This window comes from Pelodiscus sinensis, chromosome 2, assembly GCF_052426305.1.
Source record: "Pelodiscus sinensis isolate ZL-2025 chromosome 2, ASM5242630v1, whole genome shotgun sequence".
NCBI lineage: Eukaryota > Metazoa > Chordata > Testudines > Trionychidae > Pelodiscus > Pelodiscus sinensis.
In genome coordinates, this window is record NC_143053.1 from 72,010,670 (window position 1) to 72,036,651 (window position 25,982).

At 45.1% G+C, this 25,982-nt stretch overlaps 1 protein-coding gene across 1 annotated transcript in view; it reads right to left on the bottom strand.

Moving 5' to 3' along the window:
* Positions 1-25,982, bottom strand: part of SPIDR (scaffold protein involved in DNA repair) — a 353,411-nt gene that overhangs the window by 212,613 nt on the left and 114,816 nt on the right. The window contains exon 6 of the mRNA XM_075920729.2: positions 5,184-5,440. Coding sequence (XP_075776844.2) covers positions 5,184-5,440 — 257 coding nt within the window. The remainder of the gene's footprint in view (positions 1-5,183; positions 5,441-25,982) is intronic.

Consider the following 25,982-nt stretch of genomic DNA (forward strand, 5'->3'; position numbering starts at 1 on the left):
ATTACAGTAGATGAGAAGTGGGATATGAGTTAACAATGTGCCCGTGTAGCCAAAATGGCGAATGCCAAACTAGGGTGCATTAGGACGAGCATTGCGAGCAGATCTAGAGAAGTTAATATTCCCCTTTATTCGACACTGGTGAGGCCACTTCTGGAGTATTAACAATAAGAAGTCCTGTGGCCCAAAGGCATTTTATGGCACATGTATCTGATGAAGTGGGTCTCTGCCCATGAAAGCTTATGATCCAATAAATCTGTTAGTCTGTAAGATGCCACAGGACTTCTCATTGTTTATGTATATTCAGACTAACACAGCTACTCCTCTGACATCTGAAGTATTGCGTTCAGTTCTGGGTCCCCACTATAGAAAGGATGTGGATGCATTGGAGAGGATCCAACGGAGGGCAACCAAAATGATTAGAGGGCTGGAGCACATGACCTACGAAGAGTGGCTGAGGGATTTGGGCTTATTTAGTCTGCAGAAGAGAAGAATGAGGGGGGATCTGATAGCAGCCTTCAGCTTCCTGAAGGAAGGTTCTGAAGAAGATAGAGAGAGGCTGTTCTCAGTAGTGACGGATGGCAGGACAAGGAGCAAAGCTCTTAAGTTGCAGTGGGAAAGGTCTAGGTTGGAAAATAGAAAAAATTATTTCGCTAGGAGGGTGGTGAAGCACTGGAATGGGTTACCTAGTGAGGTGGTGGAATCTCCATCCCTAGAGGTTTTTAAGTCCCAGCTTGACAAAACCTTGGCTGAGATGGTTTAATTGGGGTTGGTCCTGTTTTGGGCAGGGGGCTGGACTCTATGACCTCCTGAGATCTCTTACAGCCCTATGATTCTATGTGGAGACTCCCTTCTCAGCCTCTCTCAGGTGCCGCAGGGACATGCCAGTTATTTCCAGGAGCAGCAATTACAATAGAAATAATTACTGCAGCCACGACAGGTTAGGCATGTTAGAATTCACTACTCAAAGAATTAAATTTAAGCATGAGAGAGAAAAGACAATTATGAAATGCAGAGACCAGTCAAAACCCAAAAATAACACACTTTGCAAGCAGGAATAGAAGTAATAACAACCCCCCCACCTATGTGTTGAGTTGGGAGATGAGAGTGCAGGGCAGTTTGTGTTCATGAGAAGGACAGACACACACACAGTGTATGAGAGTGACAGATTTTCATTATCAAGCTCCCTCCATTCCATTCTCTCTCTGTGGAGATAGGGTACGGAAGTGGGGACAGGAGGAACACCCTGACATCAGCACCCCCCTTTTCCCTCCCACACCCTGCACAGCAAGGACATAAGAACATAAGAACGGCCGTACTGGGTTAGACCAAAGGTCCATCTAGCCCAGTATTCTGTCTGCCGACAGTGGCCAGCACCAGGTGCCCCAGAGAGGGTGGACCAAAGACAATGATCAAGCGATTTGTCTCCTGCCATCCCTCTCCAGCCTCTGACAAACAGAGGCCAAGGACACCATTTTATCACCTGGCTAATAGCCTTTTATGGACCTAACCTCCATGAAATTATCTAGCTTCTGTTTAAACTCTATTATAGTCCTAGCCTTCACAGCCTCCTCTGGCAAGGAGTTCCACAGGTTGACTACACGCTGTGTGAAGAAGAACTTTCTTTTATTAGTTTTAAACCTGCTACCCATTAATTTCATTTGGTGTCCTCTAGTTCTTCTATTATGGGAACTAATAAATAACTTTTCTTTATTGGCCCTCTCCACACCACTCATGATTTTGTAGACCTCTATCATATCCCCCCTCAGTCTCCTCTTTTCTAAACTGAAAAGTCCCAGTCGCTTTAACCTCTCCTCATATGGGACCCGTTCCAAACCCCTAATAATTTTAGTTGCCCTTTTCTGAACCCTTTCCAAGGCCAAAATATCTTTTTTGAGGTGAGGAGACCACATCTGTACACAGTATTCAAGATGTGGGCGTACCATAGTTTTATACAGGGGCAGTAAGATATTCTGGGTCTTATTTTCTATCCCTTCCCTAATAATTCCTAGCATCCTATTTGCCTTTTTGACCGCCGCTGCACACTGCGTGGAAGTTCTCAGAGAACTGTCCATGATAACTCCAAAATCTCTTTCCTGATTTGTCATAGAGCAGGAGGCTTCCAGGGGCAACTCTAAGGCAAAGGGCAGAAGCAGCATGACAGTGGGTGGAGGGACAACTGAAGTGCCAGTGCTTGACAGATTCCCAGCCAAACGAGTCAGGATCAACTGTCAGAGGCTCCAAGATCTACTGGCAGATCCCAAATTACTGGCTGGTGACCACTGAGTTAGACAGTATGTTTGTTATATAACAAATAGTACAGTTTGAGATTTGTATCATATTGCTTAGCACTTCAAACTTTCTCAAGAAAGAGCACTTTGTGTGACAATTTAACATGTACATTCATTTAGCGACCTTTTATGCAAACATGATCAGTCAAGCTGAACTTGATACATTCTCTGGTGTCACTATTTTATCCAGTGAAATCCCTTGGAGAAACATCCAATTTAAGAAGCAAAATACATGCCCTAGTTCAGCACTTAACATGGAATTTTCATTGTAGGAACACCACCTTCCTGAGCAATGGTAGCTAAGTCTACAGAAGCATACTTTAATTTACCTAGCTGTTTTTACATGGAGAGTTAGGCTGGCCTACCTATGATACTCAGAGATACTGATGGTTCATACCTCTGAGTAGGAATGTGAAGGACTAGTTGACTAATCGACTAGTCGCTTCCCCCCACTGCTTCTATCCGATAGAGGCAGCAAGGTGGGCAGGGGAGGGGGGAGGGCGAGAAGAGGGGAGTACTTCGAAGTGACAGCGCTGCACAGAGCCCTGCACAGAGTTGTTCCGTGCGGCTCTGCTGCTTTGAATGCCACAGGGAGCTTGGCGTTAGGCTCCTCATGGCATTTCAAAGCATCAGCACCGCTTGGAGCCCGGCATCATCTGGGGATTCAGCTGACCCCAGGTTCCGCATGACGGTGGCTCTTTGAAATGCCACAGGGAGCCCAGCATCGGGCTTCTCGTGGCATTTCAAATCAACAGCACTGCTTGGAGCCTGAGATCAGCTGGGGAATCAGCAGCTGACCCCGGGCTCCATGCAGCACTGCCACTTTGAATGCCACAAGGCTAGCAACCCTAGAACTGTTCCTACACTTCAAAGGTGGAGGCGCCCAATCGACTAATTGAACAGTCGATACATCTATTTGATTAGTCAATAACCCGATACTTACCATTCTTACCCCTAAGTGCAACAGATATGTCAATTAAATTTTTAGTGTAGACTAAGACTTACTGGTCATTGGATCCGAACTCCAGTGAAGCTAAATTTAAAGAAAATCTGTTCTGCACTTTGAACATGCAAGTGTAATACAGGGGAAGCTGACTTCTGAGATGTTCTATTGTTTGTTCCTTTTTAAAAAGTGTTAGAAAGTCATGTTCATTATCTAAAATATCAAAAACAACCCCATTAAATATGGATCATCTAAGTTTACTGGTCCAGTTCATTTGAATTTAAGAGTAACTGTTTTTCACAAGTTATGTCCTAAACATACTTGATTTCTCAGCCACAGACCTTACTGCACTGTTCACCCACTGACAAAGAATTGTTTCAGAATCTTAGTTTCCAAACACTACCTCTCGTGGTTGTGAAAATTACATTCCGTTCAAATGTAGAGAATTTTTGATGCAGATAATTTTTATAACAACTTTGAAAAGCATTAGCTGCCCAATTCAGTCAAATAGGGTGTTAACTTAGAAAACTAATGAGTAATCTTTAACTGTCAACATTGTTAACTGTTTCACAGCTGATCATTAGGTTATTAATAATTTGTATTGCAGCACTGCCTGATCATTTAGACCCATTTGAGTACCCACTGTAGAGAGTACTGATACATAAAGAAAGACAGCTTAGGGAAGTCTGTCCAAGTATTTGTCTTAAAAGTCCCCTCTCAGCCCAAGAAATGGCATATCTGGACTACAGAGGCTATACTGGCATAGCTAAAATGGTATAGTCTCATAGTATAAAAGAAGCCTACTCAGAGAGGTATTCAATTAGGATTGCAGTGTTCCTAGCAGACGGATGGAAGCTAGCTATGTTAATGAAAACTCTTTTTCCATCCTTCTCTTTCACATCCATGACCAACAACTACCTTGATGGTATAACTTTTCAGCATAGATCAGGCCCAATCTAATGGAATGTGTAATTTAAGCTAGATCTATGCTTATAGTTTTGATTGACCTGATCAGGGATGTGAAAAATGTATACCCAAGTCCCACAGTTATGCCAAGTTAACTCCCCAGTGCAGAAGAGGCTAGGTCAACAGAAGAATGCTTCTGTGAACCTAGCTACTGCTGCTCAGAGAAATGGCTTCCCTGGGAAAGGGCTAAAGCTAGGAGCTCTGCTGCCATGGGGTGGTGCAGCCACTTGGCATGCGGCCCTACCTCAGAGCAGCTGAGTAGCCACTGTGCGGCTCTGCTGAGGAGATGGGCAGGCCTCAAATTCTTGGTGTGCGCCTGCTCAGCTTCACACCCGAGAGGGAACAATGGAACTGATCATATATACTCTCTACCATTCAACATTATAGGAACCGTGTATAAAAGTGCTTCTCCACTTTTCTGTTGCAATTGCCTGGGGCTCTATACCACAGTGGGCTCTGTGAAGATAAATTACATGCTTCAGCCCAGGCCAGCAGGTCTCTGGCTGTTAGTAGGAGACCTACCATCTTAATCTGAAGTATCAATATTCTGTATTCCTATGTGCACTGGTGGTTCAGTTAATAAAGAGAAGCTGATGATGGAGGCTCAGATAAACAAGGTTCTAATGTACCTTTGTTCTTACTTCAACCCTAAAGCCTACCTATCCCCTGCAGTCTGACCTAAAAAAGCAGGAAAGTGGGAAAGAATTAATTTCTGTAAGGCATGTTAAATCACTATTAAAAGTGCTACACTTAGAGAGCTGGATCCAGTGCTTTTCTCACTTATTTCAAGACAGAAAATGCTTTCTCATTTCTTTTTTTACAGTTTGACTGTCAGCAGATGACAACATCTGAGTAAGTTTTTCATGTTCATAATTTTAACTTTAAAAGAAATTAATATTATAGTAGATTCTAGTGTTTATGATAAATGATAGTTAACGTTGATATTTTCAATTGAAGTTTTTCCTTGGAAAAAAATTGTAATCTACCTTAGTAATTTCCTCTTCTTTGCAGAATCTTCTGGAGTCCTTGAAGTCTTATCTGATTGTTTCTTAGGTGTCTGCAGAAGGGCCTGTGCAGATTTTAGCCAGTCACTTGCAGATCTGCTTGTAGCCTGCACCAGATCTGGTTCAGAACTTGATTGCAGCTTTTTGCTAAATCCAAAATTGGAAGACTCTGCATCCACCTGGCCTTCTTCCAAGTTTTCACTATCAGATGAATATTCAGAAATTTCTGTAGAAACTGTCTGGACATATGAAAACGAAAACAAACATGGAGTATCAACTCTGAACATGCATTGACAAGAAAATATATTTGATTTATCTTTTGGGTGTAGGTTTGTCAAGTTTGTTGGAGTCAACTATTTTCCCTATCTAAAGTAAGGATGTTAAGGAATGGGTATTTGGCTAATCATGTAGTCGATACAATTTGTATCGACTACACGATTAGTCGATAAGGTGAGGCGCTCTGCAAAGCCTGGCATCTCTTACTTCATTTAAAATGCAGAGGTGCAGCAGTCTCGGACTGGCACAAGCCAGAACCTAGCAGTCCCGGTTCACACCAGGTCGCAGCCCTAGTGCTTGCGCCAGGTCCAGCAGCCCCTGTTCTCAGCAGCCCCTATTGACAGTGGCTAGTGGTGGCTTGGCGACGGCAGCCCCTCTCCATGGGGGGGGGGGTCACCTCCCTGCTGGGACCCCCACAGACAGGGACGGCTGCTAGAGCAGCCTCAGCTTGCTGTGGGCATAGGTTGCTTCGCAGCAGCCTCCCCTCCCCCCCGCCTCTGACAGAGGCAGCAGGGGCAGGCTCCCCCCAGCACCAGCTCTCATTCCCCCCTCTCTCTGCTGCCTCTCATACAGGTGCAGCAAGGTGGGGAAGCAAACAGTCAAGTACTCCACTGAACTGCCCAAGAAGCCTATGCTTATGGGATAGTTGAGTAGTCAACTACTCACTTACATTCCTAATTTGTCTACCACGTATTATGGCTTACAGGAGTGATCCCAAATGTTTTATGTCATGGCCCTCCTTACCCGTAATGTAATCTCTCCATGCCTCCCCTGGGAGAAGGGGCCAGAGACTGAAGCCAGGGCTAGAGTTGCAGCTGGGACCATAGTTGGAATATAAACTGTTGCTGGGACCATAGCTGGGAGGACCACTGGCTTACAAATAGCCTTGAGTATGATGGATCTAGTTAGTTTAAATTGTTCACATTACCTTGGATTGATCCCAAATGATCCTCTTTATAAACATTTTAAAATTACTTACATGGGACTATACAAAAAAGCATTGGGGTACAGTATCTGAAAGTCATTACAAGTCTTAAATTACCCAAACATTTTCTAGTGTGTGTGTGTGTGTGTGTGTGTGTGTGTAGTTTATTAGTTTGATGAAACAATTTTATATTTATCAATATGGAAAACTAAAGTCTACTATTTTCTTTTAAATGAAAGTATAATTTAATTTTCCATCTTGAGTCTCCACTTCTGGTATAAACCATGTTAAAACTGTGAACCATTCCCCACAGAGGGTTTTCTTTTAATTTCAGTTGGAATAAAATTCCCAGAAAATATTTTAGGATTACTCCAACTATTCTTCAATTATTCTCTATTTCTACTCTCCTCAGGCAAAGGTGAGGTGACTATAATGAGTTAGGCGAAGCAGTTGGAGAGAATGGAGAGATTAATTATGATGACTTCAACCCTAAATTTTTAACTGAATTATCACCTTGGGCTTTAGAAAAGTGTTGCCTTCTCAGTCTTAAGGCTTAAATTCAGCTACACACCATTCATTAAAAGTAGGGATGTGAAAGGGTAACAGTTAACCAGTTCCCAGGGAGCAGCACTCCCTAATCTAACCTTTAACCAGTTAACTGATTAATCAGGATTTTACATACCCAAGCCTAAATTCTTGGGTCTAGACTTTTGTGTGTGTAGGGGATACCTCCTTTCTTCTAACAGCATAATCACAGAGACAGCAGACAGAGTCTATTAGATTAAATAGTAATGCCTGGGTTCAGTTAACCACAATGACAAAAATGGAGCAATAAAATAACGAACTGGTGATTTATCTGTTTTTGGAGCTGAAAGCCCAAACTCAGAGGAGATAAATTGAAGCTTCCCCTTTGGAGCAATAATATAATGTGTCCATAAAAATAGCTTATATGTATGCAAAGACTTTTATCTCAAAGGACACCATATTACTTCACAAAGTATAGATCAAATTGTGGCTGCTTGTTTAGGTGCACAAGGGAAGGAGAAAGTACAGACGTCTTCCTTGACATCCCTCTGGTGCACATGCACTAGCACAGTCAGATGTGCTCTCTATCATTAAAGGTGGTGTTGAGTAAGCAAAATTGGGAAGTTAGTAGGGCCTGCTCTATGCCTCATATCCACTTCTGAATGTGTTATTATTCTGAAGCTAACATCGCATGGAGTGCAACTGTACCCATTTAAAGAACATAACAGTTGCCTGTTCTGAATACACTGAATCAGTCACAACCCTTCCCCCAACCAAAAATCACTGCTGTCTCCACCAACCAACATTCTCAACCTCAACGAAAGCCACAATATAGCTCCTTTACATCAACACAGTGAAATGCAGCCATCCTCAGGGTGGAATGCAGTAGCTATTTAACCATGAACAGAACATTACGCAATCATTTAGGACAAATAGTGAGAAAGAATGCTACAGCCACCACTTGAATCTGCAGAAGTTTTAGAGAACAAATGATAGTTTTTCATATCAGAATTTAACCAGAGCCAAATAGCCCATCTCTTTTAACCAGTGCTATAAGATCTTTAACCAGCAGCTAGCACCTCATTTTCAATGACACATCAAATAGACATGAATTTCAGCAGAACAGCTCCTTTCATGATACCAGAGCATGGGTTCATTACTGTCTAACAGCTTTACTTTCTGGAACAATGGTTTCTCTTTGGAGGCCTCATGCTGAAATTTTGACCAGTTCTGATACTGCTAAGGTTGAAAGTTCTGTCAAGATCACAATACCAGAAGCTGTGTTTGCACTACCTTATTTATTAGCAGCAGGTTACCCCACGTGTACATGTGATCAACTGCAAAGCATTAGTACTAACAGTATTATGTTATTTAAATGGATGAAGGAATTGGAGGGGATTTGGTCTAAGCTATGCAAATGTTCACAAACAAAATGCCTTACGAACATAAGTAGTGCCATACTGGGTCAGACCAATTGTCCATCTAGCTCAGTATCCTGTCTTCCAACAGTGGCCAATGCCAGGTGCTTCAGAAGGAAAGAAAGAATATGTAATCATCAAGTGACAATCTACTGTTACCTGTTTGCTTCTGTGAAATACTATAGTAACCTGGCACCTATTGAGAAAAGAGAAAAACCACCAATAGGGCAGTTCCCAAAATGACAGGAGATCAAAGCACAGTACTCAAAAGACACCAAAATGGTATACTCTTGCTCTGATTTCTGCTCAACCACTGATATTTGTTCTAGATGTATCTCCTGTCAGAAAATTTTACATAGTGTCCTTTGATGCAGTTCGTCTTCTTCAGATAGACAATAACTGTGATGATAGTCAAGGTCTGTTAGAGGAAACAGTAACCTCAGTAACAAGGGGAGAATGAGATCTTGCCCAAAATATTGTTCAAGAGTAGTGAGAAAGAGTTCAACCTCAATGAGGAAATTTTGTGGTCTCTGTTACAAGCAACCAATACCCATTGCCTCAAAACGAGTAACAGAAATTAAAAACAAATTATCTGTGTTGTTTCAGAGTGGCTTTGATTCCCTGTAGGAATGTTAAAAAGTGGTTAATTAGATAACTGTGTAATCACTGAAAATCCCAGCTGGTACATGCTGCACACTCCCTGGGAGCAGAGTTGGCTGGCCCCACTCCCAGGGAGCCAGCAACACTTAGAGCTTAGCAGTGTAAGCTTTATACTACATAGCCCACAGTGTGAGGTGGCAGCCAGCTCCCTGGAACTAGGGTCTGCGTGTAACAGTTAACTGTTTAAATGGTTTACTACTGCATCCCTAATTCCTTGTTCAGAGAAAACTGCCTTGGCTCAGAAAAAGCACAGCTGGCACCAGCTTCTCAAAGAAAAAATATGCACATACTAACACACACACAATACTAACTCCTTCCAATACATATGAAACTCACTTGCCACCATACTGAGTGCAACACAACTTGTTTTAGAAAATACAAACGAAAGAAGATGCTGAAACATGGTTTTGCTTCTCCAAAAACGCATTTTCTGTTGACATTTTGTAAAACATCAATGGAACAGTTTTGAGTTAGAATAAAACAATTTTTTCCACTAACAAATGGGTAAGTGCCAGTTTAGGGAAGCAGTAGTCAGATAAAAAGGAGGGAAGAGCCAGTTTCAGGGATGGGAGAAAGAAACAGAAGCTACAGGCTTCCTCCAGTCTCCAATTCTGAGCAGAAACAGCACTTTTTAAGGCAAACAGGTTTAGCAGGTTACAGTCCTGAAGATGTCTGCAAGAAGTTTCAGCCTGCCTTTTTCAGAACAGGAATGTGGGTCATCTGAAGAAGTGGGTTATGCCCACGAAAGCTCATGATACCATCTACATGTTTTGTTAGTCTTTAAAGTGCTACCAGACTATTTGTTGTTTTTACATTTTTCCTGTTGCACATACCTCTCTGAAGCAGGCATGTCAAACTGGCGTTTGGCAGGCCACATATGGCCTGATAGAAATTTTTTGCGACCCACCAGAATATTTTTATAAAAGGATGAAGTGTGGCCCACTGGCCGCTCGGAGCACGTGGCCAAGTGCCTGCTCACAGCCAGCCGGGCCGCACTGTGCCGCAGCAACTGCTCACAGCCGGCCGGCTGCTCTGCGCACGTGTTCACGGCTGGTTGGGTGCTCTGCACTGGGCACTCCAGCAGGCACTCACAGCTGGCCGCTGTGCTCATGCTGCCCCAGCACCTGAGGCAGCAACATCGACTCTGGGACCCACGTATTAGTTTGGAGGGGCCTGGCTCTGGGGAAGTGGAAGGGGATTAGGTTAGAATGGGGGTATGGGAGTGCCTGGCTCTGGGGGAGAGGACGGGGTTATTTTGTTAATATTTTGTTATTTATTTATTTATTCCCAAATAAAATCACAAAATGTGTATTAATTTTATAGCAATAAATGTTGATTTTTTGCAATTGCATAAATAATTATATCTTATTAAAAATCTCAAACTTACAAAGTATCTGAAATTTTCACAGAAGCCTGTTCTATTTAATTAACCATGGTCTATATTTGTTTTTATTTCAACAAAATAAAAACATTATGTAACATTAACTTTAAAATTATTTAACATGAATAAATAACAATTTTACACATCAAATTATTGTAATATTATAAAATATATCTAAAACAATCTATAAAATAAATAACTACAGCTTTCTGACAAAGTAAATTTTCTTTGGTGGCCCTAGGGTTGCCAGGTGTCTGGTATTGGTGCCTTCTGCCTGGCACCTAAAATGAGGTGGGTTTTTTTTTGCGCGCGCTCGATGACACATTTTTTTCTTTTGGTCAAACCATCTGGGTGGCCCTGAAAGCTATCAGTTTTCGTTTGTGTGGCCCTCAGTAGACTTCGAGTTTGACATGCCTGCTCTGAAGCTTTTGTTTCAGAACAGGTTTGGCCTAAGGCTTTGATCTGTCTAACAGAGCTAGTAGAAGCAACTTACTCAGCCCAAGTAAACTCTTTCCCCAAAAAGTGCTCCCCTTTCATTTCATTTTTATTTCAAAATGTACTTGTCAGCGATAATATTAAATTCAAAGTTCTGAATGTGCTAAAAGATCAAAGTAATAAGCACAGTAAGACAAAGTGCTATCTATTAGGAGGAGGGATCCAGGTTAAAAGACGGAAATGACCGGCTCAGTAATAGTTTACAAGATGTAATTTTCAAGATATTTTGAGGCCCTGCCCATATCCTGAATATAATCGTGTGAACAATTACTTGCAATCTGTGCATTTGAAACAGTCATTTTGTAACTGAACTCCTTTATACCTATATACAAATGCGAGAAGTATGGGTAATAAGCAGGAAGAACTGGAATTGTTAACAAATAAATACAACTATGATATCATTGGTATTACAGAAACCTGGTGGGATGGGACGCACAATTGGAATGTTGGTATGGAAGGGTACGGCTTGCTCAGGAAGGACAGACAGGGGAAAAAAGGGAGGAGGGGTTGCCTTGTATATTAAAAATGTACACAATTGGACTGAAGTGGAGATGAACGTAGGAGATAGCTGTGTAGAGAGTCTCTGGGTTAAGCTAAAAGGGGTAAAAAGTGAGGGTGATGTCATGCTAGGAGTCTACTACAGGCCACCTAGCCAGGTGGAAGAGGTGGATGAGGCCTTTTTTAAACAATTAACAAAACTATCCAAAGCCCAAGATTTGGTGGTGATGGGGGACTTCAACTATCCAGACATATGTTGGGAAACTAACACAGCAAGGCACAGGCTATCCAATAAGTTTCTGGACTGCATTGGAGACAACTTTCTGTTTCAGAAGGTTGAAAAAGCTACCAGAGGAGAAGTTGTTCTGGATTTGATTTTAACAAATAGGGAGGAACTAGTTGAGAACTTGAAAGTGGAAGAGAGTATGGGGGACAGTGATCATGAAATAATAGAGTTCATGATCTTAAGGAAAGGTAGAAGGGAGACCAGCACAATTGGGGTAATGGATTTCAGAAAGGCAGATTTTGATAAGCTCAGAGAACTTGTAGGTAAGGTCCCATGGGAAGCAAGACTGAAGGGAAAAACAACTGAGGAGAGTTGGAAGTATTTCAAAGGGACGTTGTTAAGGGCCCAAAAGCAAACAATTCCGCTGTGTAGGAAAGATAGAAAATATGGCAAAAGACCAGCTTGGCTTAACAAGGAGATCTTGCATGATCTCAAAATAAAAAAGGAGTCCTATAAAAAATGGAAACTAGGACAAATAACAAAGGATAAATATAGGCAAGCAACACGGGAATGCAGGGGCAAGATTAGAAAGGCAAAGGCACAAAATGAGATCAATCTAGCTACAGGCATAAAAGGAAACAAGAAGAACTTTTATAAATACATTAAAAGCAAGAGGAAGACCAAGGACAGAGTAGGCCTACTGCTCAGTGAGGAGGGAGAAGCAGTAACAGGAAACTTGGAAATGGCAGAGATGCTCAATGACTTCTTTGCTTCGGTCTTCACCGACAAGTCTGGAGATGTGCCTAACGTACTGAATACAAGCAGAGAGAGGGTAACTTTAGAACAGTGGTCCCCAACTTTTATGGGCTCCCGGGCGCCCGGGGGCGGGGCCACTCACGCGCCGGACGCCCGGGGGCGGGGCCACGCGTTCTGGGGCACGCCAGGGCCGGGGCCGCCCAAGCCCCTTGTGCCGTGGGCCCGTGGCTTGCGCCGCCGCCCGTGCTGCGCGCCTGGGGCTGGCACCGGCGCCGCGTGCCCGCATGTGCCCCGGGGCTGAGGCCGCCCAAGCGCCGCGCACCAGGCGCCAGTGAGTGTCGCGCGCCTGGGGCCGGCGCCTCCAGTGCGCCACGCGCCGGGGGGCGGGGCCAGCCCGGGTTGTCGGCGGGCGCATACAAATGCCCCGGCGGGCGCCATGGCGCCCGCGGGCACCGCGTTGGGGACCACTGCTTTAGAAGATAGGATACACAAAGAACAAAAATCACTTAGGAAAGTTAGAGGTCAGCAAGTCACCAGGTCCTGATCAAATGCATCCCAGGATACTGCCTCTATCAGCTCCTTGAGTATCTGAGCCTTTAGCTATGCTCTTTGAAAAATCATGGAAGACAGAGGAGATTCCAGAAGACTGGAAAATGGCAAATATTGTACCCATCTAGAAAAAGGGGAATAAGAACAACCCAGGAAACTACAGACAGGTAAATTTAACGTCTGTCCCAGGGAAGATAATGGAGCAGGTAATTAAGGAAATCATATGCAAACACTTGGAAGGTAATAAAGTGATAGGGAATAGCCAGCATGGGTTTGTGAAGAACAAGTCATGCCAAACTAATCTGATAGCTTTCTTTGATAGGATAATGAGCCTTGTGGATAAGGGAGAAGCGGTGGATGTCATATACCTAGACTTTAGTAAGGCATTTGATACGGTCTCGCATGATATTCTTATTGATAAACTAGGCAAATATAACTTAGATAGGGCCACGATAAGGTGGGTGCATAATTGGCTGGATAACCGTAGTCAGAGAGTTGTTGTTAACGGTGCTAAATCCTGCTGGAAAGGGATAACAAGTGGAGTTCCGCAAGGGTCTGTTTTGGGACCCGTACTGTTCAATATCTTCATCAATGATGTAGATATTGGGATAGAAAGTACGCTTATTATGTTTGCAGATGATACCAAACTGGGTAGGGTTGCAACTTCTTTGGAGGATAGGGACATAATTCAAAATGACCTTAGCAAGTTAGAGAAATGGTCAGAGGTAAACAGGATGAAGTTTTATAAAGAGAAATACAAAGTGCTCCACTTAGGAAGGAACAATCAGTTCCATACATACAAGATGGGAAGCGACTGTCTAGGAAGGAGCATGGCGGAAAGGGATCTAGGGGTCATAGTGGACCACAAGTTGAATATGAGTCAACAGTGTGACGCTGTTGCAAAAAAAGCAAATATGATTCTAGGTTGTATCAACAGGTGTGTTGTAAGCAAAACTCGTGAAGTCATTCTGCCGCTCTACTCTGCACTAGTTAGGCCTCAGCTGGAGTACTGTGTCCAGTTCTGGGCGCCACATTTCAAGAAAGATGTGGAGAAATTGGAAAGGGTACAGAGAAGAGCGACAAGAATGATTAAAGGTCTAGAGAACATGACCTATGAAGCCAGGCTTCATGAACTGGGCTTGTTTAGTTTGGAAAAAAGAAGATTAAGGGGGGACATGATAGCGGTTTTCAAATATCTAAAAGGGTGTCACAAGGAGGAAGGAGAAAATTTGTTCCTCTTGGTTTCTGAGGACAGGACAAGGAGTAATGGGCTTAAAGTGCAGCAAGGGAGGTTTAGATTGGACATTAGGAAAAAATTCCTAACTGTCTGGGTGGTCAAATATTGGAATAAATTGCCAAGGGAGGTGGTGGAATCTCCCTCTCTGGAGATATTTAAGAACAGGTTAGATAGACATCTGTCAGAGATGGTGTAGACGGAGCTTGGTCCTGCCTTGAGGGCGGGGGGCTGGACTCGATGACCTCTCGAGGTCCCTTCCAGTCCTATGATTCTATACCACTGTCCTTGTAATGTATGTAGGCGTTAGAATAATTTTCTACCTCAAATAGTGGTACTGTTCACTCCATCAGCTTTTAGTACAGGTGAACAGAACCTGTGTTTTCCATTAGTCTGATAACAAAATCCCAGTGCAGAATCTCCAGAAATGGTTTTATTTTCTGGTCTATCTCTAATCACACAAGAATATCTTCAATTTTCTTCCAGTTATAACAGGTTGAGAAACCATGAAGATGATGGACATTTATCTATTTTTCAAATAGCATAGCTGAAGTTGATATGTCTTATCATGGTGTCTTCCGTATGGTAGAGTCAGCAGGAGCTCCTCTCCCATTGACTCCAGCTACTCTTGTCATTCTGGTAGACTACTGGAGTCAACAGGAGAGTGCTCAGAGATCAATTTATTATGTCTAAGGAGATGCGATAAATTGACCATTGCTGGACTGATTACTGCAGCATCAATCTAGCAAATAGTGTAGACAAGCCCTTACATTCACTTATATCTTGCCCTTAATTAAGTTTATAAGTTCCGCAGGACATATACAATGTCTTCCATGTAACTGTATAGCAGTCAGCACAACTGAGTCCTGATCTGATGGAGTCTGCTGAGCACTACTAGAATATAAAGAGGTTCAAATTTTCAAACATAGATATCTAATACTAATTTAAATGAGAGCACTCCTGAAAAAATCAGGACGATTATATGAAGGAGCTTAAATTTTCCTAAAGACAGACAACTACAGCCATCTAAATTAGAACATTTTGGCCCATAACAGCACTGAAATCTCTTTATCTTTGCTGTCACTTATACAAGGACTATTACTGACATTTAAGTCACTACCTTTCTACCAGTAAATGTGGGCTTGTCTACACTTTAATAAGGAAATCGTTACTATTAATTGATCTCATGGTGAGAGATTTAGTGAGTCTAGTAAAGACCCGCTAAATTGATTAATGATCATGCTCCCATCAATGCCAGTACTCCAATAGATTGAGAAGAGTAAGGGAAGTCAATGGGAGAGTTTCTCCCTTTGACTCCCTGTAATGAAGATGCTACGGTATTTGATCTAAGGTATGTCAACTCCAGCTATACTTTTCATGATTCTGGAATTGCATACCTTTATTCAACACTGCCTGCTAATGTAGACCAGGCTTGAGAGAGCTATCACTACATCAACTGTTAAAACTATGCAATATTGTTTTCTTTTAGTTACGACACAGTTTCATTTATGAAAATGAGTGGCTATAGGCTATAAAGCCACAGTTATTTGTGACTAGTAACCCTCTGGTTAAAGCATAGACATAATACAAGATGGCAATTGAAGGGCACAACAAAAGAGTCAAATATTATTTGTGTGTAAATCCCAAGATACTTACTCAGACTAAACTCCTCCTGAATTCAGAAAAAAAACTGTTCTTATGTAAGGGTATATCTGCACAGCAAAGTTATTTTTAAATAACAGCCGTTATTTCGAAATAACTACGCTAGTGTCTACACAGCCAAACTGCTATTTCGAAATAATTTTGAAATAGCGGCGGGCTTATTTCGAAACATGTACACCTCATTCTACGAGGAATAGCACCTATTCCGAAATAGCTATTTCAGAATAGGCTCTGCGTAGACAGGGAATAGCGGCTATTTTGAAATAGAGGGCCTCCAGCCCTTCCCAGGGTGCTCTGCTGGCCACTCTGGCACACACCAGGAAATCTCTTCTCCCCTTTCCCCACCCCGGAGCTCTTAAAGATCTAGAGTCTGCCCAGAGCCTATGTGGCTAGCCTCAGGCCTGCAAGCCAACCCACTCTGCTGCTGTCCCTGACACAGTGGCACCAAAATGAGCCAGCTAGCAGGTACCAGCCAGCCCTCCACAACTCCCCGGGATAAGTCCTCCAGCTCCCAAGAGCCTGCCGGGGCCAGAAGAGATGGGCGCCTTCCTGGTCTCATGCAGAGGTCATGGACCTTATTGAGGTTTAGGGGGGATGCCACCAACCTCCACAATCTCTGCACTAGACGCAGGAACATGACTGCAAAAGCGACGAGGAGTCCTGTGGCACCTTATAGACTAACTGAAGTGTAGGAGCATAAGCTTTCGTGGGCAAAGACCCACTTCGTCAGATGCATGTAGTGGAAATTTCCAGAGGCAGGAATAAATATGCAGGCCAGGATCAGGCTGGAGATGATGAGGTGATCCAATCAAGGAGGATGAGGCCCACTTCTAGCAGCTGATCTGGAGGTGTGAATTCCAAGAGAATAGAAGCTGCTTTTGTAGTTAGCAAGCCATTCACAGTCTTTGTTTAATCCAGAGTTGATTGTGTCAAACTTAAAGATGAACTGTAGCTCAGCAGTTTCTCTTTGAAGTCTGGTCCTGAAGTTTTTTTGCTGCAGGATGGCTACTTTTAGATCTGCAATTGTGTGTCCAGGAAGATTGAAGTGTTCCCCTACAGGTTTTTGTATGTTGCCATTCCTAATATCAGATTTGTGTCCATTGATTCTTTTACGTAGGGACTGTCCTGTTTGGCCGATGTATATAGCAGTGGGGCATTGTTGGCACATGATGGCATATATTACGTTGGTGGATGTGCAGGAGAATGTACCAGTGACAGTATGGCTGATCTGGTTAGGTCCTGTGATGGTGTTGCTGGTGTATATATGTGGGCAGAGTTGGCACCGAGGTTTGTTGCAAGGATTGGTTCCTGAGTTCGAGTTATTATGGTGCGGTGTGTAGTTGCTGGTGAGAATATGCTTCAGGTTGGCGGGTTGTCTGTGGGCAAGGACCGGCCTACCTCCCAAGGCCTGTGAGAGCGAGGGATCATTGTCCAGGATGGGCTGAAGATCGCTAATGATGCGTTGGAGAGGTTTTAGCTGGGGACTATAGGTGATGGCCAGTGGTGTTCTGTTGGTTTCTTTCTTGGGCTTGTCCCGTAGCAGGAGGCTTCTGGGTACACGTCTGGCTCTGTCAATCTGTCTCCTCACTTCCTCGTGTGGGTATCGCAGTTTACAGAATGCTTGTTGAAGGTCTTGTAGGTGTAGGTCCCTGTCTGAGGGTAGGTCTTGTAGGTGTAGGTCCCTGAAGGTCTTGAAGGTCTTGTAGGTGTAGGTCCCTGTCCCCTCTCCAATACCAAATTCTACAGGCCACTTTCCTCAGATCCCACTAAGGAATATACTAAGAAACTGCACCATCTGCTCAGGACACTCCCCAAACAAACACAGGAACAAATCGACACACCTTTAGAGCCCCGACCAGGGTTGTTCTATCTTTTACCCAAGATCCACAAACCTGGAAATCCCGGACGCCCCATCATCTCGGGCATTGGCACTCTTACTGAAGGACTGTCTGGCTATGTGGACTCTCTGCTCAGACCCTACGCCACCAGCACTCCCAGTTACCTTCGTGACACTACGGATTTCCTGAGAAAACTACAATGCATAGGTGATCTTCCAGAAAACACCATCCTAGCCACCATGGATGTAGAGGCTCTCTACACTAACATCCCACATGCAGATGGAGTACAAGCTGTCAGGAACAGTATTCCTGATGATGCCACAGCACAACTGGTGGCTGAACTCTGTGAATTTATCCTCACACACAACTATTTCAGATTTGGTGACAACATATACCTCCAGACCAGTGGCACTGCTATGGGCACCCGCATGGCCCCACAATACGCCAACATTTTTATGTCTGACCTGGAACAACGCTTCCTCAGCTCTCGTCCACTTACACCCCTTCTCTACCTACGCTACATCGATGACATCTTCATCATCTGGACCCATGGGAAGGAGACTCTGGAAGAATTTCACCATGATTTCAACAGCTTCCACCCCACCATCAACCTCAGCATGGACCAATCTACACGGGAGGTCCATTTCCTGGACACCACGATACAAATAAGTGACGGTCATATCAATACCACCCTATACAGAAAACCTACCGACCGCTATACTTACCTGCATGCCTCCAGTTTCCATCCCGGACACACCACACGATCCATTGTTTACAGCCAAGCACTGAGGTACAACCGCATATGCTCCAACCCCTCAGACAGAGACCTACACCTACAAGACCTTCAACAAGCATTCTGTAAACTGCGATACCCACACGAGGAAGTGAGGAGACAGATTGACAGAGCCAGACGTGTACCCAGAAGCCTCCTGCTACGGGACAAGCCCAAGAAAGAAACCAACAGAACACCACTGGCCATCACCTATAGTCCCCAGCTAAAACCTCTCCAACGCATCATTAGCGATCTTCAGCCCATCCTGGACAATGATCCCTCGCTCTCACAGGCCTTGGGAGGTAGGCCGGTCCTTGCCCACAGACAACCCGCCAACCTGAAGCATATTCTCACCAGCAACTACACACCGCACCATAATAACTCGAACTCAGGAACCAATCCTTGCAACAAACCTCGGTGCCAACTCTGCCCACATATATACACCAGCAACACCATCACAGGACCTAACCAGATCAGCCATACTGTCACTGGTACATTCTCCTGCACATCCACCAACGTAATATATGCCATCATGTGCCAACAATGCCCCACTGCTATATACATCGGCCAAACAGGACAGTCCCTACGTAAAAGAATCAATGGACACAAATCTGATATTAGGAATGGCAACATACAAAAACCTGTAGGGGAACACTTCAATCTTCCTGGACACACAATTGCAGATCTAAAAGTAGCCATCCTGCAGCAAAAAAACTTCAGGACCAGACTTCAAAGAGAAACTGCTGAGCTACAGTTCATCTTTAAGTTTGACACAATCAACTCTGGATTAAACAAAGACTGTGAATGGCTTGCTAACTACAAAAGCAGCTTCTATTCTCTTGGAATTCACACCTCCAGATCAGCTGCTAGAAGTGGGCCTCATCCTCCTTGATTGGATCACCTCATCATCTCCAGCCTGATCCTGGCCTGCATATTTATTCCTGCCTCTGGAAATTTCCACTACATGCATCTGACGAAGTGGGTCTTTGCCCACGAAAGCTTATGCTCCTACACTTCAGTTAGTCTATAAGGTGCCACAGGACTCCTCGTCGCTTTTGCAGATTCAGACTAACACGGCTACCCCTCTGATACTTGAGGAACATGACTGTTTATGGCCGTATGGCTGCCAGAGGCCACAGCAACACTCAGGAACAGGTGCGGATGAAGATTAAAGAACTGCAGCAGCCTATGCCAAGGCCAGAGAGGGCAGCTCCCGACTAGGGGCAGACACCGACAGCTGCCCCTACTTCGATGCCCTGGACTGCATCCGGGGGGGGGGGAGGGCGCGGAAGAAGGGTCCAGCTGAGCCAGACCTGCGAGCCGTCCCTCAGACCTGTTCCAGGTGCTGTCCAAGGCCGGGCAACATGTGAGTGCCATCACTGTCTCCTTATGCAGGGGGGTGCGTGGGACCAGGGACTGCATGCCTGGGCCTTGCTGGCCATGGATCATGCAGCAACCTGTGCATGTGTGAGCATGTGCCATGCCACTCCTGGATACATGGCACTAGCTGGCTGCCACACAGGTGGCTTGGCCTGTTAGCCACAAGAGCGTGTGAAGAGACATGACATGCTCCTGACCCAAGGATGGGACACAGCAGGACACCCTCCCTCCACAGGGAAGCAGGGGACATTCCCCCCCCCCATACCCACACTAATATACAGCACAGGGACATGGGTGCAGTCTCAGGGCAGTTCCCGCTCCCGGGGATAGCAGGGCACCCTGGACAACTTAAACATGGCCTGTGTTCAAGCACATCGGCTCTGATGGCACAGAGAACTGTCATCCTCATCTTGCAGAGAAGGGCTGGGCTTCAGGCACTGCATCTTCAGGGATGACTGACCATTTGTCCTTGTTCTCCACAGCCGGACCATCCTCCCGCACCCGAGGGCTCTGTAGGCCCACCCATCCAGTGGAAGAATACCAGTGGCAGCACCTGGGGGCCCTGCGGGCCCTGCACTGCGTCCTCGACCACTGGGTTGAAGACCTGTAGCTCTGTCGGGAGAGCTGGCAGGAGCAGCTTGCCCAGGGACATGCCATCTGTGTCTCTGCAGACCCTGGTGCAGAGTATGCTGCCTCCTCCCACTCCAGCCCCTACTGCCACCCCAGCAATCACTCCTCTTCTCACTCCCTCTCCCACTCCTGCTTCTCCCTCTACACACCCTCAGGGATGCAGAGGCCACTGCACCCATGGTGCTGGGAGCTGGCGGCCTATGCGCCACTCCGACCCTGAGTTCTGAACCTCTCTTCCCCCTTCCACCCCTTTCCTCCCTCTTCCAGCTCCCTCCTCCCAAGTTTCCCCCTCCCCTCTCCCACCCTCTCTCCTCCCCTCTCCCGCCTTCTTTCCCCAATCTCACTAATTTCCCCCTGTTTTGTTGAATAAACAGAGTTTGGTTTAATCAACACACACGTCTTTATTTTCCATCAGAAAAGGGGGTTAGGGAGGGGTAAGTGGAAGGATGTGAGGGAGGAATAAGGCACAAGCCCCTAGTGGGGCTGACCAGGGAGCACTGTTACTGCTCCTCCGGGTAGAAGCTCTCCCTGAGGGCCTCCCGGATGCGGACAGCCCCCTGATGGGCTTCCTGAATGGCAGCCGTGCGGGGCTGGGCGTACAGCCTGGCCAAGTGCTTCACCTCTGCCACCCAGCCTGGCAAGAACGCCTCCCCCTTCCTCTCACACACATTGTGCAGCACACAGCATGCTGCCACCACATGCGGAATATTCCGCTGCACGAAGTCCAGGTGGCTGAGGAGGCACCTAAACCGTTCCTTCAGCTGCCCAAAGGCACCCTCGACCACAATGAGGGCCCTGCAGAGCCTGGCACTGAAGGCCTGTCAGGAAGGGCTGATATGTCCCATATAGGGCTTCATAAGACAGGGCTGTAGGAGATAGGCTGCATCCCTCACCAAGCAGATGGCATGTCCACATCCCCTATCCTGAAGTGGCAGTCAGGAAAGAAGGTCCCAGCATGCAGCCTAGGAGTTGCGGTACACACGTGCATTGTGTGCATTGCCCAACCAGCCAACATGAATGTCCAGAAAGTGGCCCCAGTTTTCAATCACGGCCTGCTGGATGACTGAGAAGTATCCCTTCCAGTTTATAAACATGGAGGCCTGATGGTCTGGAGCATAGGTTGGGATGTGTGTCCTGTCGATGGCTCCCCCTGCAGTTGGGGAAGCCCAAGGCGCCAAACCCCTCGATGACCGCGTCAACATCGGCGAGGCAGATGACACTGCGAAGCAGAACTCTGTTGATGGCCCTGACTACCTGCAGAGAGAGAGAAACAAAACCAAGAGTGCCCCCCTCTCTGCCACTGCCCCGCTCCCCAGGAGCAATGCCCCCCTGCAATCCTGGCCACCGCAGGCAGTCCTTAGTGTATCTGGGACAGAACAAACCCTCTCGGGGAGGAGACTTGTGCCACCCCCACCCCCCTTTTCCCTAGGACAGCCCATTCCATCCTTCTACATCCCCCCGGCACAGTTGCCGGAGATTGCTGTATCTGCATGAGCATGGCACTGACAATGGATCTCCCCATGTCGAACTGATTCCCCATGAATCCATAGCTGTCCGGTTTTCAGAGGGCAATGGCAACACGCTTGTGGAGGGGAATGGCGGTCCTAGGATGCATGTTCTGTCACTCAGAGCTGGGGAGAGCCACTTGCAGCACTCCAGGAAGGTGTCCTTCGTCATCCTGAAGTTCTGGATCCATTGTTGGTCTCCCCAGTGCTCCAGCACTATGTGGTCCCACCAGTCGGTACTGGTGTCCAGACGCCAGATGTGTCGGGGCACGCCGGCGTCCAGGTCCTTCAGCCTCTCCGCCACATACCCTAGGAGGGTCTGGAAGAAGGCCTGGGGATTGGATTGCTGCAGATCCTGTAAGGCAGCCTGTAGAAAGTGCTGCCAGACTTGCAGCAACATGTCCAAGAGCTGCAGAGTGCCCAGGGGCAGCTCCGGCTCCATGTTGGAGAGCACTGTGGTGTCCTGAGTGAGGACAACCAGAGCACAAAGAGAAAAAATGCGTTGCTGTCCCTCAGCGAGGTAGGCAAGCAAGCATGGAAACCTGAGAACCAGCTGTCCAGGGATGTCCCTTTAAGCATGAGCCTCAGATAGTCTCAAGCAGCAGGCACACACGGTAACTACTGACCTGATGTCCTGCCAGAACCGGTTCTGGCCAGCCTTAAATGCGATTCAGCATCCAATCAGTGTGGACGCCCTATTTTGAAATAGCAAAACACTATTTCGAAATGCATTTTGTGTGTAGACACATTATTTCGAAATAACTATTTCAAAATATTTTATTTCAAAATAACGCCATATTGTAGACATACCCTAAGGGATTAAGGTTCTAAATAGAAGCACCTTTTTGGCCCCTTCTACAGAGTTTCAGAACCATGAGTCAAATCAGTATAAATACAATGCTGGAGAAATTGGTTGCTAACAATTTGGTTGCCCAGATTGAACAGGGAAAAACTGCATGAGAACTAGGTTTAAAGACCATATACTCTTACCTAGGAAATAGGTGAGAACTGCCAACATTTTGACTTTGAGATGAGAGAATTTCACTCAGGAATAAATCCTATGCATTAGAAGTAAACTCTTCAGCATGTTTCAAGCTCTTCTCTGGAGAAAGTATCAGAACAGTTTGGTATAAGCACAAGTATCACTTATGCCATAAAATACTGAATTATAAGTGGGCATTCTATATCAGATTTACGCATGATACTGTGCCAGCAACCAGAACTCCAGCCAAGTCCATTGTCTCCTCTTCCAGCAACTTTAGGTAGTTCCGATCTGCCAAAGAGCAATCACAACCAATCTGTTTGAACTAAACTGGATTATCCAAAGATCATTTCAGTCCTAAGGCCCTTTCATCTAAGCTGACCACGTAGATAGATCTGTTCATAATTGGTATGAAACTTTGTCAAAGGATACATAAGTAATGTTCACTTATCAGTTCAAGAACGGGGCATGTGGGTGAAGGGAATTTCCTTTTCCAGTACTACGTCTGATGCTCTGAAGTTTTCATGTGTGAATTAGAGCAAAGTTTATTGATGGACTCAATCTTGCTTCCATTTACATCTCCACTCGCAGCACCATCTCATGTGAATGAATCCAGGTGCACACACAAATATAGGGTTAATGTTCTTTACTTTCAGAGCTTCAGCACACTACTCCACACCTACAGCTCCTACAGTGCTGGAGAATTTAGGTTATATTGTGCTCATTTTCTCTTACTCCCACTACCTTCCTCCCAAACCTCTTGCTTGATTGTCCTTCCCCTTTGCCCCACTTCCTGTTTCATAACTCAAAGCTCTTTCCCCTATGCCTGGAACAGTCTCTCATCTCCTTCAAATCACTCCTTAACATTTTTACTTGTCCCTACTTTCTCATCTCCCCTACAAAAACCTCCACGCCTATCTTTTCTAAGATATCATTCCAGGTTTTATTTTTATTAGCGTTGTTTATGTTAGACTATAAATTCTGCACAGCAGGCTATGTGACTGTTAATAATGATAACAACAATATACACATAATGACGACACTAGCAGCAGACTGGGGAAAGTATTAATTTGTTTTCCTAATTAAATCAAATGTTATCTCCTAATTATACCCAAGAAAAGTGAGCAAAAAGAAATTTATATTAAATGCACTCTACTAGAATTATTTTGTTTTTGAGAAAATACCCTAAGTTTATAGATATACTATCAGAGATCACATGTTAATGTGGAGACAGGTTAAAGAGAGAGGAAAGTAAAGTCATCAGAAACTGGGCCTGGTGTGCTCTCCCTGGGAAGCTATTGGGAAAATTAATTATATGTAGCAGAATCGCGTGCTTTATATAGACAAAAATATGCTGTCAACATTGCTCATCTGCTTGTAAAACACACCCTGTGAATAGTTCTACTTGGCCAGTCTCCAAGGATCTGAGTAGGGCAGTGGAAATGTAGAAGGCAGGGTTCAATGAAAATCCAATACCTGTGCTATTGTAAAAAAGTTGACCAATTTCAAATTTTATAACTCATATTTTTATAACTACACAAGCCACCAATGAGTAGATATTGAAATGCTATGCCTGCTGGACTCCATATAATGCACTGACATTACATTTCTATAGCTCTGAGAGGAATTTCAGGTTACTAGATTTAATGTTTTCTTTGATAAACTTTTCAAAAAGTTGAGTATGATGTTTGGGTGGGTTAATGTAGCCCTTGTTAAAGCCACAGAGAAATAAAAAGACAAGATATGGGGATAAGCAGTCATTTGAATTCACTTAGGGTATGTCTACACTACCACCCTAGTTCGAACTAGGGTGGCTAATGTAGGCATTCAAAGTTGCAAATGAAGCCCGGGATTTAAATATCCCAGGCTTCATTTGCATCTTGCCGGGCGCTGCCATTTTTAAATCCCCGTTAGTGCAGACTCCGTGCCCGCGGCTACACGTGGCAAGGAGTAGGTAGTTCAAATTAGGCTCTCTAATTCAAACTATTGGTACACCTCGTTCCACGAGGAGTAACGGTAGTTCGAATTAGAGAGCCTAATTTGAACTACCTACTCCGTGATGCGTGTAGCCATGGGCACGGAGTCCGCACTAACGGGGATTTAAAAATGGCAGCGCCCGGCAAGATGCAAATGAAGCCTGGGATATTTAAATCCCGGGCTTCATTTGCAACTTCGAATGCATACATTAGCCACCCTAGTTCGAACTAGTGTGGTAGTGTAGACATACCTTTACTTCCATACATACTTTTAATGTGTTCATCACCACAACAACTAGGGCATTCCAAATGTAACATGTACCAGTGGTGCCATGTGAGACTGTTGGAAGCATGTACCAAAAACTCTGTAAAAAAGCTTTGTTTCACACGTAAAGTTGTTGCACACATTTCAGCACACCAGAAAATGCCCAAGCAGCAAAATGTACTGTCCTGACCACTTCCAGCCACAATCGTGAAAGACTCACTAACCATAATCATTATATTAAGTGGCATGCTGTGGGCAGATGTGTACTCATCTGGTGCACATCTGGATGGCTTTCTGCTAACCTCAGCCTTCAGCTTGTGTTGAGACAAAACTACAAAAATCGATATTTCACCACTAGAGCTCCCTCTGTTTGAAAAGATACAAGCATACAAAGCTAGTTCAGAGCAACTGCAAAACCTGCAATTGTAGGGAGCCCTGGGATCAAGTCCCTCCTCTCCCACAATACTATAGCAGAGCAGGAGTTCTCTATATTCCTTGCTCTGCAGAAGCTCTAGTCAGGCCCTTTCAGGACTGAGAGGCAGAGGATGCATGGGGAATTCCCTCCTGTCCCAACAGAGAAGTTGGCCAGTGGGGTGGTCTGAGGTGCAGTCAGGACCAGTGGATAAAGACTGGCTACAAGATGAAAGAGAATTTGAAGGGCTGCCACCTTTCTAATTGCTAGTAATGGCACCAGAGACCCTGCTCAGCCTCTTTCCCAAATATCCTGCCCCTTCTCCCAAGGCCCCACCCATTGTATCATCTCAAGAAGCCTGCCTAGCAGAAAGAAGGCTGCCCCTGCTAGGTAGGGACTGAATCAATAACCCACAC